The 17,855-nt window shown below is 44.4% G+C and overlaps 1 protein-coding gene across 1 annotated transcript in view; it reads left to right on the plus strand.

The window, feature by feature from the left end:
- The first annotated feature begins 3,049 nt into the window (after nt 1-3,049).
- Nucleotides 3,050-17,855, plus strand: part of GPR158 (G protein-coupled receptor 158) — a 378,250-nt gene continuing 363,444 nt past the window's right edge. The window contains exon 1 of the mRNA XM_077490989.1: nt 3,050-4,290. Within this exon, the coding sequence (XP_077347115.1) occupies nt 3,437-4,290 (854 nt within the window). The 5' untranslated portion in view covers nt 3,050-3,436. The remainder of the gene's footprint in view (nt 4,291-17,855) is intronic.

Consider the following 17,855-nt stretch of genomic DNA (forward strand, 5'->3'; position numbering starts at 1 on the left):
TAAGGGAATGATAGGTGTGATGGGATCAGGGGATGATGGGTGTGATGAGAGAAGGATGGCTGATGGGTGTGATGGGATCAGGGGATGATAGGTGTGATGGGATCAGGGGATGATGGGTGTGATGAGAGGAGGATGGATGATGGGTGTGATGGGATCAGGGGATGATGGGATCAGGGGATGATAAGTGTGTTGAGAGGAGGATGGATGATGGGTGTGATGGGATCGGGGATGATGGGTGTGATGGGATCAGGGAATTATGTGTGTGATGAGAGGAGGGTGGATGATGGGTGTGATGATAGGGGGATGGATGGTGGGTGTGATGGGATAAGGGAATGATAGGTGTGATGGGATCAGGGGATGATGGGTGTGATGATAGGAGAATGTATGGTGGGTGTGATGGGATCAGGGGATGATGTGTGTGATGAGAGGAGGGTGGATGATGGGTGTGATGGGATCAGGGGATGCTGTGTGTGATGAGAGGAGGATGGATGATGGGTGTGAGGGGATCGGGGGATGATGTGTGTGTTGAGAGGAGGATGGATGATGGGTGTGATGGGATCATTGGATGATGGGTGTGATGAGAGGAGGATGGATGATGGGGGTGATGAGAGGAGGATGGATGATAGGTGTTATGGGATCAGGGGATGATGGGTGTGATGAGAGGAGGATGGATGATGGGTGTGATGGGATCAGGGGATGATGTGTGTGATGAGAGGAGGATGGATGATGGGTGTGAGGGGATCGGGGGATGATGTGTGTGATGAGAGGAGGATGGATGATGGGTGTGATGGGATCAAGGGATGATGGGTGTGATGAGAGGAGGATAGACGATGGGTGTGATGGGATCAGGGGATGATGGGTGTGATGGGATCAGGGGATGATGTGTGTGATGAGAGGAGGATGGATGATGGGTGTGATGGGATCGGGGGATAATGTGTGTGATGAGAGGAGGATGGATGATGGGTGTGAGGGGATCGGGGGATGATGTGTGTGATGAGAGGAGGATGGATGATGGATGTGATGGGATCAGGGGATGATGGGTGTGATGAGAGGAGGATGGATGATGGGTGTGATGGGATCAGGGGATGATGGGTGTGATGAGAGGAGGATGGATGATGGGTGTGATGGGATCAGGGTATGATGTGTGTGATGAGAGGAGGATGGATGATGGGTGTGAGGGGATCAGGGGATGATGTGTGTCATGAGAGGAGGGTGGATGATGGGTGTGATGGGATCAGGGAATGATGTGTGTGATGAGAGGAGGGTGGATGATGGGAGTGATGGGATCAGGGGATGATGTGTGTGATGAGAGGAGGGTGAATGATGGGAGTGATGGGATCAGGGGATGATGTGTGTGATGAGAGGAGGGTGGATGATGGGAGTGATGGGATCAGGGGATGATGGGTGTGATGAGAGGAGGATGGATGATGGATGTGATGAGAGGAGGATGGATGATGGGTGTGATGGGATCAGGAGATGATGGGTGTGATGAGAGGAGGATGGATGATGGGTGTGCTGAGAGGAGGATGGATGATGGGTTTGATGAGAGGAGGATGGATGATGGGTGTGATGAGAAGAGGATGGATGATGGGTGTGATGGGATCAGGAGATGATGGGTGTGATGAGAGGAGGATGGATGATGGGTGTGCTGAGAGGAGGATGGATGATGTGTGTGATGAGAGGAGGATGGATGATGGGTGTGAGGGGATCAGGGGATGATGTGTGTCATGAGAGGAGGGTGGATGATGGGTGTGATGGGATCAGGGATTGATGTGTGTGATGAGAGGAGGGTGGATGATGGGAGTGATGGGATCAGGGGATGATGTGTGTGATGAGAGGAGGATGGATGATGGGTGTGATGGGATCAGGAGATGATGGGTATGATGAGAGGAGGATGGATGATGGGTGTGATGAGAGGAGGATGGATGATGGGTGTGAGGGGATCAGGGGATGATGTGTGTCATGAGAGGAGGGTGGATGATGGGTGTGATGGGATCAGGGATTGATGTGTGTGATGAGAGGAGGGTGGATGATGGGAGTGATGGGATCAGGGGATGATGTGTGTGATGAGAGGAGGATGGATGATGGGTGTGATGGGATCAGGAGATGATGGGTATGATGAGAGGAGGATGGATGATGGGTGTGATGAGAGGAGGATGGATGATGGGTGTGAGGGGATCAGGGGATGATGTGTGTCATGAGAGGAGGGTGGATGATGGGTGTGATGGGATCAGGGATTGATGTGTGTGATGAGAGGAGGGTGGATGATGGGAGTGATGGGATCAGGGATTGATGTGTGTGATGAGAGGAGGGTGGATGATGGGAGTGATGGGATCAGGGGATGATGTGTGTGATGAGAGGAGGATGGATGATGGGTGTGATGGGATCAGGAGATGATGGGTATGATGAGAGGAGGATGGATGATGGGTGTGATGAGAGGAGGATGGATGATGGATGTGATGAGAGGAGGATGGATGATGGGTGTGATGGGATCAGGAGATGATGGGTGTGATGAGAGGAGGATGGATGATGGGTGTGCTGAGAGGAGGATGGATGATGGGTGTGAGGGGATCAGGGGATGATGTGTGTCATGAGAGGAGGATGGATGATGGGTGTGATGGGATCAGGGGATGATGTGTGTGATGAGAGGAGGGTGGATGATGGGTGTGATGGAATCAGGGATTGATGTGTGTGATGAGAGGAGGGTGGATGATGGGAGTGATGGGATCAGGGGATGATGTGTGTGATGAGAGGAGGATGGATGATGGGTGTGATGGGATCAGGAGATGATGGGTATGATGAGAGGAGGATGGATGATGGGTATGATGAGAGGAGGATGGATGATGGGTGTGATGAGAGGAGGATGGATGATGGGTGTGCTGGGATCAGGGAGTGTATATTCAGGTTCAGCACTGGACAGCTCCTTCCACCTTTCTTGTAGAAATGGCTGAGCGGTGATTGACATGGAGTGTGCCCATACACAGGGAAGGAAGGCTGAGCATACCTATAGGAGGCCGGTAGGTGGGTGGGAGGAGGAGGAGGAGGAGGCTGTACGTGTCTGGCTGTAGAGAAGTGTAGTTGAAGGATCGGGGTGGGAGAAGGCGGTCTGTGATTTCTCCGGTAGTCTATTAGCGGGCAGTCCGGCGGGGAAGGTGATGCCCAGCCCGGAGGATCGGAAGGATTATCCGGGAGATGCGGGGAGAAGGGAATATGGGAGGATGGGGATACAGACGTAAGCAGTGTAGCCTGTGTGCTCCATGGGATGTAACCTGCTCACATCCAGGCGCCTGTCTGCGTAATTTCAGCTGGAAAGCTGCTGGGAGGGAAGGCTGGGGCTTCATCTTCCTCTGCTCTGCCTCCCCCTGACCACAGGTGACACCTTGCAGGGATATTAGAAGCTCCGATGGTTAGCGGTCGTTAAAGTTCCCCGGGAATCATGGCTCCGGTTGCCGTGTTTGCCGCCTTGGTGGCCAATGCCTGCTGGCTGGCGGCGGCGGGGTCTGGCTTGGGTCTGGACGGGATGATGAAGAGTCGCGATCAGCCGCAGCAGCCGATCTACAGCATGGAGCGCGCCGCGCTGTGGATCAGCACCACGGACAGCAGCGGAGCGGCGCCCAGCCTGGCCGAGGACCTACCTAAGCATGTGGCCGCCTTCCTCTACACCGGGGACTCCAATGAACTCCGCCGGGCCAACTGCTCCAAGAGGTACGAGCTGAGCAGCCTGTCAGGGTTGTCCCCCAGAGCCACCCATCAGTCCCTCAACAGCTCGGTGGACCTGCTCATCCATTCAGCCAACTTTTTGAACATGATGTTACAGAGCAATAAGTCAAAGGAGCACCCAGCTCACAGGGACCTGGAGTGGTACAGAGCCCTGATTAGGAGTATTTTGGAAGGGGAGCCCAGCATCCTGAGGTGTGCCATCACTGTCAAAGTGGAGCCACATTCCCATGTCCCACAGGTGTTTCTACAAGGGACCAGAGTGGAGGACAAGATCCTCCTGGAAGACTTGACCTCTTCGACTTACCACTTGGCCAATGCCAGCCAGGAAACCGACTGGTTCCACACCTTCAGACACAAACTCAGGCCTCACCATCACAAGAGGTCCACCAATGGTGCTAAAACTTTGGCGGAAAGCTGGAAGAAGGGGACCAGCTTCATCACCAACAAAAGTCATGTCAGGTGGTCCTCTCCTTTTCTAGAATGTGACCAAGGAACATACAAACCCAACTGGATCCTAACGCTCTCTGCTGCGTTTTATGGGCTTAAGCCAAACCTTGTGCGGGAATTCAGGTAGGAGGACATTTTTTTAAACAGGTTTTTGCTTTCAGCCCATAGCAGACAGAGGGAGACAGTGTATAATATGTATAGTAGTAGTAGTTCACATTTAGTTGAAAATATTCTGTAATGTTGATGAGGTTTTGATACTCACCCAAGTATCTTTCCGAACTTCAGGTAAGGTCCAGGAACATACCCCAACTTTTAGAGTCAACTAGGTAGTAATTTAGTCACCATAATCCAATCACCGTGGATTATTAGGGCTGATGTGTGGCAAGCAATGGAGACAGAGGCAAATACTGTATAATAGGGCCAGTAGTAGTTATCAACATTCAGTTGGATTTGTTCTGTAATGTTGATTACATTTTGATACCCATCCAAGTATCTTCCTCAGCTCAGGTGAGGGCCAGGAACATACCCCAATGCCACATAGGTTCCATTACCAAAATACAATCACTGTGGACTGAATTAAGACTGATGTGTGGCACGCAATGGAGACGGAGGCTGGTACTGTTTCATAGGCATAGTAGTACTTAGCAACACTCGATTGTACTTCTGTAATGTTGAAGACATTTTGCCACTCACCCAATAATCTTCCTCAGCTCATGCAAGGGTTGGGAAGATACCCATCATTTATAGCCACAGGGCTAACTCAGTCACCATTATCCCATCACCATGGGATTTGTTAAGGCAAGCAATGGAGTTTGACACTATATAATATTGCTAGTAGTAGTTAGTAACATTCATTTGGACTTGTTCTGTAATGTTGAAGACAATTTGACAATCACCCTAATATCTTCTTCAGCTCAGTTAGGGTTAGGAACATGCCTCAGGATTTACAGCCACACCATAATCCTATTACCATGGAATGTGCAAGGCATTTTGTGGAAAGCAATGTTGGATATGTTTCTGGAACTCTTTCCAGCCAAACAAGCTACTTGGATGAATGGGTGAGGGTTAGGAACATGCCCTAGCATCCATAGCCTCACCTTTATCCCATCACCATTGAAAGTGTTAATGTATATTGTGGCAAGCAATGTTGGGTATGTTTCTGGCACTCTTTCCAGCCAAACAAGCTACTTGGATGAATGGGTGAGGGCTAGGAACATGCTCTAGCTTTCATAGCCTTGTCATAATCCCATCACCTGGGGAAGTGTTAAGACATATTGTGGCAGGTAATGTTGGGTATGTTACTGGCACTCTTTCCAGCCAAACAAGCTATTTGGATGAATGGGTAAGGGTTAGGAACATGCTCTAGCTTTCATAGCCTCGCCATAATCCCATCACCTGGGAAAGTGTTAATACATATTGTGGCAAGCAATATTGGGTATGTTTCTGGCACTCTTTCCAGGCGAATAAGCTACTTGGATGAATGGGTAAACATCTTGAGCATTACAGAAGTCCATTTGAATGTGACTAACTACTACTGGCTATACCATGATTTGGATAAATGAGAACCTTCAGAGACACTGTGTAATAGGCAATTTTCTCATTAGAGCTAGCCTTTGCCAGAACGACACCTCGCTGATGATCAGCTAATAATAAGAATGCTAATAAAAGGTTTCACTAAGCGCTGTTTACAAATCTGTGATACTTGGTAGAATTCTGTGAATCGCATATTTGCATAATAACAACTGCAGACTAATTAAGTTTCTTAATTACACAGGATGTTGTGGAAAGCTAAAATTGAATCTATTGTTCAGACAGATAACCCTGGGTACAACTGCCGGCTTAATAAATGTAATAACTGTAGCTGCTATGTTATTACTTACACTACACTGTGTAATTAGTGGCTGCCGTTACATTCATAATTTTACCAACTGGAAAGCACATATCATTGTTCTTCAAAACAGGCACATCCTGGAATGATGGGCGCACACACACACACACACACACACACACACACACACACACACATACACACACACACACACACACACACACACACACACACACATACTCTATCTTACTATCAGTCACTTCTTTAAAAGCATTTACTCACATTCTACCTATACATACCTATTTTCTATCTTTCTCCATCTCTCATTGAGGTGAAACCTCTATTAACTTGTGGGCAGACACACTCATTTTCAGACACATTCAACATATACACACACTAATACACCTATATAAAATATGTGCACACACAGCATGCACTGACATTCATAGATAGACACACACACATATTGCACGCACGCCTAGATACACACATACGCACACACACACGCCAGCAACAGTTTTCTAAATATAGCTCGCTAAAACGGCTCACCCTTTGTGCGCCGGACTAGTGATAAGTCTAAGAAGGATGAAGAAGCAGCATCTGCAGTAACCTCATTATGTCTCTCCATTACTTATTAATCATGTGTTGAAGTACATACAGTACTATAATATATTAATGTCCTCTTCTCCTCTAAATACAAGCATGGACATAAGCCAGACTCAATCTGGGTGATCATGGCAATTGGCAGCGAGACGCAGCGCCAGGCAGTGCGAACAGCTATGCCAGTTAAAGGATTTTACTCCTGAATGACTGAGTTTAGAAGGAATTGGGGTAATTTGTTTTTAAGACCAGGGGATTTCAGTGAATGACTTGACCCTGGGCAAACTCAATGCAGTTATTAGATACAATAAGCCAATAAAGTCAGGATTATCGTCCTCAGCAACACACCAAATAGCTGGAGACTGATTTCTTATGGAGCATTAGGGTGGCTGTAGTGTAATAGCACAATGCTAGTTCTTTGGGTACCCTTTTTTTTTGCTGTAAATAACACATAATGCAAAGTTTGTTTTTTTTGTCAACGACCTAAAATATAATTCACAAATTCATGTGTTCAAATGGAGCCAAGCCATGTTTTCTGACAAAGACTGGTAATTTTCCATCTCATTTTATATTACCACTCTTACAATTTTAATATTTAATTTTGTAATGCATCAATAAAATTTCAAGTTCATCTAAACACGATGTCAACAGTTCTCTCTCCATTACACATAAAAATGTATCTAGAGTTATAACTGCATAATGTGTAGAGACTTCTGTAGCATTATCACTTGTTTGGTTTTTACTTAATTTAGATGTTTACAAGAAAAATATGTAAGATACAAATATTGCTGTTACTTTTAAACACCTGTATATAATCACATCAACCATTCAGAAAATTCAAAAAAATTGTGAATTGATTGGCTTAAACCAGGATTCAGCCTTGAACACCGCAGACCTTTGGTGGTTTGTGCCATGTATGCTTGTGCCATTTTCAGTTTAATGTCCTCATGCATGCCCTCCTATCTTTCTCTGTTTCAGGCGAGTCTTTCTCACAGCCAACATAACACTCCATTGCAGTATTGGAGTGTTTTTTTGAGTACACTGGTAGTCTCCCTCTTTCCTGTGCAGGAAATTCACCAACCACAATGTATTGTGGGATGGCCTCTTCCACTACTATACCTTTTATAATTATCATCATTTATATTGGTCACAGATGCAGTTCATTTGCTGTTTGTCATTGCTTACTATAATTCATCAATAATTCTTCTACCTTTCACTTTGTGGGCCATAATTGCATAAAACAGGAAAAAAAAGCTAATATTGTCACCCTATTTGTCACTTGCAGACAAGGGTCAGTTAAGCATGACCATTTTGAGTCAATTAGTAACTGAGGGTCAGAGTTAGGGAGAAAAACTGAAAGTTATAAGGACAGAATTAGGCGTTTCAGAGTTAGCTGACTGCTTGTCCTATATTGATTATTATTGGTATTTTTATAGCGTTGACAATTTATTTTATTTTTTTAAAAGAGTTTTTATTGCTACATGTACAAAAACAAGAGAGGAGAAAATTACAGATATTGTTGTACAAAAAATGCTCTATAAACATTGCTTTTCCAGCACAGTACAATCCTTCCATCCATATATCCTATATCAATAGTCCTATAAGTACGTATAGCACTTTTTTTATTATTAAATAACAAACACATGCAAAAACACTAAAATAAAAAACTTAAGAGGATAACTACCTCAGAATCATTGTGGAGTGTACTATTACCTTTCTGTTTATATTGTACATCATTTGGATGTGTTCTTCTGAATACATATACTTAATTAATAGTTAACTTGCAGCCCCTCATGGGCTATCTGTCACTGTATCCATAGATTCTACCCATTTCTCCCAGATTTTATAAAATTTTTTAGACATCCCCTAGCATCATAAGTCATTTTGTATAGTGCGACTTTAGCATTGACTATGGCTTTCCAGGCTGATAATGTAAGGTACTCCTTCCTAATCCAGTGGATTGCAATCAGTTTGCGAACATAGAAAAATAACAGTTTTAACAGGGTTCTCATATTATTGTCCATAAGCAAGTCTCAAATTATTCCCAAAAGCGCCACCATAGAACTACATATATATATATATATATATATATATATATATATATATATATATATTCAGGAGGTCGAAAAAGTGTTTGCAATGAACTGAGTGACCTAGGTCCAGAGGGGGCGAACTCTACTGCACTCCCAGACCATATATATAAGGATCCTTCCATAGTTAGGAGTCTCTCTCCTCCCCATTTTATATAATTGTATATAATCTAAGAGGTATATAGTACATTTGGTGTACACATCTCAATTGTATCATCTTATCCCTGGCTGAAATGACCTTGGCCATATCCGAGGCAAGTACCCCCTCCCAAAGTTCTTCCGTCAGTTCTGGTATGATAATATGCCATCTATGCCTAATTTTCCTGTTGTACCATGTTGCAGTCGTGCATATTGAAACCTCCAAGCGCTAGATATCCTTAGCTCCATTTGCAGTTGTGCAAAGGATTTGAGTCTACCCATGTCATATATTTGATGAAGATATTTGATCCCAAACTGAGACCATCTTTACCCATCCTCCAAGTGAAATAATTAATTTAGGCATGGGTTGAACCAATGTGGAGTGTTGGGAGATAAATGTAGGGGTTGATCAGCAATATGTTTTAGGCATATCCCCAAAATGCGTTTAGCAGACTTAAGTATATCCTTGCCCCCTAACTTAGGTACCTCCTCTCTGTAGAAGAAATTCAATATGGCCTTGTATGAGGAAGCAACTGCTGCCTCCACTGCCACTGTTGCATTATTCATTGGTGCAAACATCTGCCAATGAATGTATACTAGTTGAGATGCAAAGTAGTATAGAAGGAGATCTGGCAACGCCAGCCCCCCCCCAGATAAACTGGCAGTTGCAAGATATCTAAGGAAACCCTTGACTTTTTGGAACCCCATAAGAATGAGTTTAGCAAAGAGATAATATATCTAAAAAAAAATTGGGGACATACACAGGGGTATTAGAGAGAGCATTCAATAATTTTGATAGGAAAATAATTTTGAGTCGATTTACTCTACCCAACAATGTAAGTGGGAGATCCTTCCATTTTTGTATCCTGTCTCTAAACATCCTGATAATAGGCTGTAAGTTTATATCTATAAATGTTGCTAATGATAATTGAATATTAATTCCCAAATATTTAAACTTATCTCATACTGTTATGGGGCAATGGGCAGGAATTGATCAGGCTATGGGTCCAGTGGGAACAGCATTGACTTAGTCCAATTGTTACGAAATCCTGCGAAATCACTGAATTCCTGTATCAGCGAAAAGGCAGCTGAAAATTAGCTATCTAGATCACTCAAGTCTGCATAAAAAGAAACACGCTCCTCTAGGTCTCCTATCTGCAGGTCTCAAACACTGTCATCCTCCCTCAGCTTAGCAGCCAACGGTTCAATGGCCAAAGTAAACAGGAGAGGAGACGGGACAACCCTGCTTAGTCCCTCTATGTATCTTGAATAAATCCGAGATAAGCCCATTGACCCTGATACTTGCCATAGGTTAATTATATACAGTCATACTCAAAAGTTTGCATACCGTGGCAGAAATTGTGAAATTTTGGCATTACTATTGGAAATATGACTGATCATGGCAAAAAACTGTCTTTTATTTAGGGATAGCAATCACACAAAGCCATTTATTATCAAATAGTTTTTTGGATTCTTTTTATATCATAATGATAACAGAAATCACCCAAATTGCCCTGATAGAAAGTTTACATACCCTGAAATGTTTGGCCTTGGTACAAACACAGAAGATGGCAAATGTACTATATAGCTCTTAGATTATATAAAACTTTTGAACACAACTGTAGAAGTTGTAGCCAGGAAATGAGCCTAGGTCCAAATCCCAACTTAGCCAAGCACCGAATCGAATTATAATTTTTTTGTGTCTAAGGATGCTATCACCCTACTAGCTGTATTATCATGTTTTATTTGAAAATTAACATAAAGCCTTCTAAGATTAATTTATGCACTCCCCAGTATAAACCCTGTTTGGTCCAGCCCTATCAGTTTGGTGATCACCGATTTCAGTCTATTTGCTAATACTTTGCCCAAAATGTTTATATCGGCATTTATCAGTGAGATATAGTGCTGACAATTTACGCAGCACTGTTATTTTTATTGCACATTCACATCAGTCTCTGTCTTCAAGGAGATTACAGTCTGAAGTCCCTAACTCACATTCATACATACACATACTAGGGCCAATTAACCTACCAGCATGTCTTTGGACTGTTGGAGGAATCTAAAGGAAAACAATGCAAGCACAGGGAGACCATGAAAACTCCAGGCAGATAGTGTTGTGGTTGGGATTCAGACCAATGACCTAACTGCTGCCAGGCGGAAGTGCTAACAACTATGCCACTGTACTGCCTATAATGTTTGAAGAATATTAAATATTATTGAAAGATTATAATTACTGGCATCAAATTTTATTTAGAAGTTCAAACATTGTCCAAATACTTTTTACTGAAATGCATGATCAATTCAATCCAATTCTTTATATTTTGACTTGAAGACTGCAGGGACAAAGAGTTATCAGGCAATTTTGTTCATACAGGAAACATCAGTGTCTTAGGTGCCCATATAGTCAATTTCACATGTTTTCAGTAAAAAAAAAAAAAAAAAAAAAGTTATGGTCGAAAGATGCCAGACATGCAGATAGAACCGGCGGAATCCTAAAACAAAAGCAGTGTCCTTATACATTTTTTTACTTTTAGGTTTCATTGGCAATTGTTTTTCTTTGAGGGCATTTTAATAATTGTCTAGTGAGATAAATTATCTTAGTCAATCAGGCACTCCACACAACATCAGTTACATTAAAATAACATTATATGAGTCATGGCTGTCATTTCTAGTGAGCAGATAATTGTTTAAAAATGTTGTCATCCAACATGAGATGTGGAAGTGGCAGACGGTAATTACCATGCCCCCTTCTCTCACAATTATGTTGGGGTATCTAATTATCTTGCCAAATACCAGTACCTAAGTGCCTGACATTGTTCAGCCACTGTTTGTAAGGTTGCTCCAGGATGATATCCCTTATATTTTGAATTTGTACCCTTTTAGTCTTCAGTTATTTTTGTACCCTTGTAGTCTATAGTTATTTACAGGTAAGGGAGATAACCACCAAGTATCGCTATCGCCTACCAACTAAACTCTCCCAGCCAAGGAGCTGGTAATGCAGTTATTACCATACCTGATAGCCCATTCAAGCTTCTCTTTAACAATAAATAAGGGTATTGTTCAGCCGTACTGGGAGATACTGACCACTGCTATAGTTCTCTGACTAAGCTGACCCTGTGCTGTAGGTGCACATGCCAGGTGCATGGTAGTCCCCTTAGGTGTCATAACATCTGAGGTAGTAGCTATGCCCAGGTACAGTACTCACCTCTCATAACCTGTTGTGTCAACTTGTAAAAGTGACCCTCTTGCCAATATAACATTTGAAATAATGCCTATACCTAAAAAAAAAAAAAAAAGAAATCTGTAAATTCCTTTCCTGCTGTCTGTACTGCTGAACACTAATCAATTGCTGAGGAAATGTCCCCGAAGTCTGCCGGAACACTGACACTATAAGAAGAAGTAGTGATGTGGAGATCTGAGGGAGGAATCATTGAATGCGGCCGGAGACACAGGAGGCCTGGCGGAATTTGGGGAACGATTTTCCAGCGGTGGAGCAGCGTTTGTCAGTGCAGGCAGTAGTAGTGGTAAGTATTTAAAATATGTGTCTATCCCACCGTGCTACTATGTGCTATGGCTGAATAAAATCACACTAAATGTAAAAGGATTGCAAAATAATGAGGTTTGCTACTATACAGAAATATGTGTTCCCACATATAGAGACTGGAAATAAAATGAGTGAAGCGCTAGCCCCCTAACAAATAATAAAATAGTGTACGTAGTAGTTCTGAATATACAGTGAAAGCTTCCAACAACTAGTAATAGTAATCCATACAAAAAAAAAAATATATATATATATGTATAGCCCCCCCCCCCCCCCCATATCAAACTGAACATACACAATCCAACACGTGCTAATTACTAGAATATACCCATGCATGTAAAAAAAAAGAAGAAGGGAAAAATGAAGTATATAAATAATATAGTGATCATGAGACCCCCTAGTATTCAGATGAGGTAAATCATGCTGCTCCTGTAGTGATCCAATACATGTTAAATAATACAAGCAGAAGACACCCAAGCTCAATGATGCAATTGAGAAATACTTGCTTACTTGCAGAGATTTGGTTCTCAGGCTGGGGGATCCCCATTACCTTGTTCGACCATCCAAAGCAGAAATTTAGCAACTCAATAACTGCTTAGTATTATCTTTATTTAGCTACATCATATACACAGGATCAATGCTGACATGTTTTGCTATTACAGAATTGTTAAATAATGTCTTAATAAATATACTCAATAGTTCTTCTGTTCTTTTGTGAAAAACACCTTGTGCCCTGCCACCAGCCAATATTAGACATGTGCAGAGTAAAATATTTCGTTTCGGAATTTCGTTTTCGTCCGAAAACTTAATTTATTTAGTTACTCCCGAAAGTCGTTTTTATTTATTTCGTTTTTCGTTCAAAAATTGCATTCGTCCGAAAATCCACATGAATTACGTTCAAATCTGTCTTGGAAGGCTTATGGTGTCTGTCAATGTATAAAGAAGATTTGACGGAGCTAGTATATAGCATACTTTAGAACCCTATTAAAGTCTATGGGACTCCAACGTTCAAAATCTAAAGTGCTAATTTTAAAGGCTAATTTGCAAGTTACTGTCCTAAAAAGTGTTTGGGGACCCGGGTCCTGCCCCAGGGGACATGTATCAATGCAAAAAAAAGTTTTAAAAACGGCCGTTTTTTCGGGAGCAGTGATTTTAATAATGATTAAAGTGAAACAATAAAAGTGTAATATTCCTTTAAATTTCGTAGGGGGGGGGTTGTCTATAGTATGCCTGTGAAGGGGCGCATGTTTCCCGTGCTTAGAATTGTCCCTGCACAAAGTGTCATTTATGCAGGAAAAAAAGTCCTTTAAAATCACTCGCAGCTATAATGAATTGTCGGCTCCGTAATACAGAGAACACTCATTGAAAGTCATTGATAAAAAAATAAATAAATAAATAAAAAAAAAAGCGTGGGGGTCCCCCAAATTCAATTACCAGGCCCTTCAGGTCTGGTATGGATATTAAGGGGAACCCTGCCTCAAATTTAAGAAAAAATTTGACGTGGGGTTCCCCCTAAATATCCATAACCAGACCCTTCAGGTCTGGAATGGATATTAAGGGGAACCCCGCGTCAAATTAAAAAAAAAATTGACGTGGGGTTCCCCCTAAAAATCCATACCAGACCCTTTATCCGAGCACGCAACCTGGCAGGCCGCAGGAAAAGAGGGGGGGACGAGAGAGCGGCCCCCCCTCCCTCCTGAACCGTACCAGGCCACATGCCCTCAACATTGGGAGGATGCTTTGGGGGTCTGTGACCCCTCAAAGCACCTTGTCCCCATGTTGATGAGGACAAGGGCCTCATCCCCACAACCCTGGCCGGTGGTTGTGGAGGTCTGCGGGCGGGGGGCTTATCAGAATCTGGAAGCCCCCTTTAACAAGGGGACCCCCAGATCCCGGCCCCCCCCTGTTTGAAATGGTAAGGGGGTACAAAAGTACCCCTACCATTTCACAAAGAAAATGTAAAAAATGGTTAAATAAAACAAACACACTTTTGAAAAATTCCTTTATTAAAAATAAAAAAATAAAAAAAAGATTCCAGCGGCGGTAATCCACTCTTGCTATCCAGCGACGGACGGTCATCTCTCCAGCGATGTCTCATCTCATCCAGCGCAGCGATCCATCCTTCTTCTGTCTCCTCCACGGAGACACTACAGGCATTCCGGCGGCTGACGTTTCTTATATACGGAGGGCGGGGCCACCCGTCACCTGACCCCGCCCCCCTCTGACGCAAGGGGAAACCCGGGGTTCCCCGTGAGGTATGGGTGACCCCGCCCCCCCTCTGATGTAACGGAAATCTGCCTGTGTTACATCAGAGGGGTGCGGGTCACCCCTACGTCACAGGGAACCCCGGGTTTCCCCTTGCGTCAGAGGGGGGCGGGGTCAGGTGACGGGTGGCCCCGCCCTCCGTATATAAGAAACGTCAGCCGCCGGAATGCCTGCAGTGTCTCCGTGGAGGAGACAGAAGAAGGATGTATTCGCTGCGCTGGATGAGATGAGACATCGCTGGAGAGATGACCGTCCGTCGCTGGATAGCAAGAGTGGATTACTGCCGCTGGAATCTTTTTTTTATTTTTTTATTTTTAATAAAGGAATTTTTCAAAAGTGTGTTTGTTTTATTTAACCATTTTTTACACTTTCTTTGTGAAATGGTAGGGGTACTTTTGTACCCCCTTACCATTTCAAACAGGGGGGGCCGGGATCTGGGGGTCCCCTTGTTAAAGGGGGCTTCCAGATTCTGATAAGCCCCCCGCCCGCAGACCTCCACAACCACCGGCCAGGGTTGTGGGGATGAGGCCCTTGTCCTCATCAACATGGGGACAAGGTGCTTTGAGGGGTCACAGACCCCCAAAGCATCCTCCCAATGTTGAGGGCATGTGGCCTGGTACGGTTCAGGAGGGAGGGGGGGCCGCTCTCTGGTCCCCCCCTCTTTTCCTGCGGCCTGCCAGGTTGCGTGCTCGGATAAAGGGTCTGGTATGGATTTTTAGGGGGAACCCCACGTCAATTTTTTTTTTATTTGATGCGGGGTTCCCCTTAATATCCATACCAGACCTGAAGGGTCTGGTTATGGATATTTAGGGGGAACCCCACGTCAAATTTTTTCTTAAATTTGAGGCAGGGTTCCCCTTAATATCCATACCAGACCTGAAGGGCCTGGTAATTGAATTTGGGGGACCCCCACGCTTTTTATTTATTTATTTTTTTTATTTTTTATCAATGACTTTCAATGAGTGTTCTCTGTATTACGGAGCCGACAATTCATTATAGCTGCGAGTGATTTTAAAGGACTTTTTTTCCTGCATAAATGACACTTTGTGCAGGGACAATTCTAAGCACGGGAAACATGCGCCCCTTCACAGGCATACTATAGACAACCCCCCCCTACGAAATTTAAAGGAATATTACACTTTTATTGTTTCACTTTAATCATTATTAAAATCACTGCTCCCGAAAAAACGTCCGTTTTTAAAACTTTTTTTTGCATTGATACATGTCCCCTGGGGCAGGACCCAATCTCCTATTCTATATCGAACTGTTGTAACAATGAAAACGAACGAAAATAAAGCATTTATTTATGTCGGATCTTTCGTTTTTCGGATTTTGTGCTTTCGTTATCGTTTGTCAAAACGAAAACGAAAATAGCTGAAATTCGTACGAAAATGCATTCGGACGAAAAAGAATGCACATGTCTAGCCAATATATGTGCTCACCTTGCCTCAAGATCTGCAAGAGGTCTATATAAGCCTTCCCCTTAGGGGTATTAATCCAGTGGCAAGCAGCTTCTAAGGGACATCAACACTCCTCCTCTCCTAGGGGGACGTGCTGCTGGTTGTGCAGTGGTCTTCTTTCAGGTTTGTGCTCAATGGAATAAAAAAGCCAACATAGTGCTAAACTGCATAAAAACAGTATTTTATTCATAAACATTAAAGCGGAGGTCCACCCTAAAATGGACCTCCGCTCATCGGAAACCCCCCCCCTCCGGCGCCACAATCGGCACCTTTCAGGGGGGAGGGGGGTGCAGTTACCTGGATAATCCAGGTAACTGCACCCACTTCCGGGCTAGCTCTCTGCGGAAAGGGGCGTACGTTACGCCCCTTTCCGCAAGCGCCCGCCCCCTTCAGCAAGTGCCCCGCTGCCTGCTGGGAAACACACAGCTCCCAGAGGCAGCGGGGACCGTCCGGATTGCGCCGCGCGGCTCGCGCATGCGCAGTAGGGAACCGGGAAATGAAGCCGAAAGGCTCCATTTCCTGATTCCCATACCCAAGATGGCGGCGGCACGAGCGAGCGATCGGCTTCGGGTGCCGACATCGCGGGCGCGCTGGACAGGTAAGTGTCACTATTTAAAAGTCAGCAGCTGCAGTATTTGTAGCTGCTGGCTTTAAAAAAAAAAAAAAACGCGGAGTCCCGGTGGACTCCCGCTTTAACCACTTGCCTACTGGGCACTTAAACACCCCTCCTGCCCAGACCAATTTTCAGCTTTCGGTGCTCTCACACTTTGAATGACAATTACTCAGTCATGCAACACTGTACCCAAATGAAATTTTTGTCCCTTTTTTCCCACAAATAGAGCTTTCTTTTGGTGGTATTTGATCACCTCTGGGTTTTTATTTTTTGCGCTATAAATGAAAAAAGACTGGGTGGATATTATTTGGTCTTTGTGAAAGTTAGAGAGTCCACAAGATGTGGTACGAATCACACTGTCATGGTTACGCAATAGTTTGTCTGCTTACCTGTTTCCATATGTTCATCTAGAGACCAGCCGACCCTCACCTGTCTGCTTTTGTAATCCATCCTCTGGCATGGCTCCACCCTAGCTCCTATCAGGGAGCTCTATATTAACCTGTGCACTGCAGGCCAACCCTGCTGATCAACCTTTGTGTGTTAGCTTCCTGTTACCTGCCGTTGTGCTCTTATGTTGTTCCGTTATCGACTTTGGCGTGTCCTTGACTAGTCCTGGTTGCCTGTGATCCTGACCTTTTGGCGTGTCCCTGACTTTTCCTGTCTGCTTGTGGCCCCGACCTTGGCTTTGTCCCTCACTATCCCTATCCTCCTGTTGGCTACTGAGGGTGTGAGCTGGGGGACCCTGGGGGTCGTGACCTGGAGCCAGTTGCAGCCAAGTCCATTCTCACCACTAGAGACGCTGGTGAACACCTGCTGGCTCTTAGACTCTGCGCCCCAGGGAATCTTACGCTGTAACCCCAGTGGGATCTGTCTCCCATCTGCAGCAGTCAGCCGTAGGGTCCACAACCTTGCGGTGCACTCCTGATCCCTACGGTGTGCATCTGTCACCTCGCCTCAAGGTGACCTGACAGTTTGATCAGCCATGGACCTGGCTGACGTGCCGCTTCCTACAGTCGATCTGTTGCAGAGCTTAGTTCACAGACTTGAGACCCAAGAATCGCATCAGACCCAGGTGATGCGATTCCTTCAAGATCTGGCTTCCCGCTTCGAGCAGCTACAGGCTTCCTTAGGAACCCCGAACCTGCAGCCTCAA

This window comes from Lithobates pipiens, unplaced genomic scaffold, assembly GCF_037356315.1.
Source record: "Lithobates pipiens isolate NorthernLeopardFrog02 unplaced genomic scaffold, aLitPip1_a1.2 Scaffold_19, whole genome shotgun sequence".
Taxonomy (NCBI): domain Eukaryota; kingdom Metazoa; phylum Chordata; class Amphibia; order Anura; family Ranidae; genus Lithobates; species Lithobates pipiens.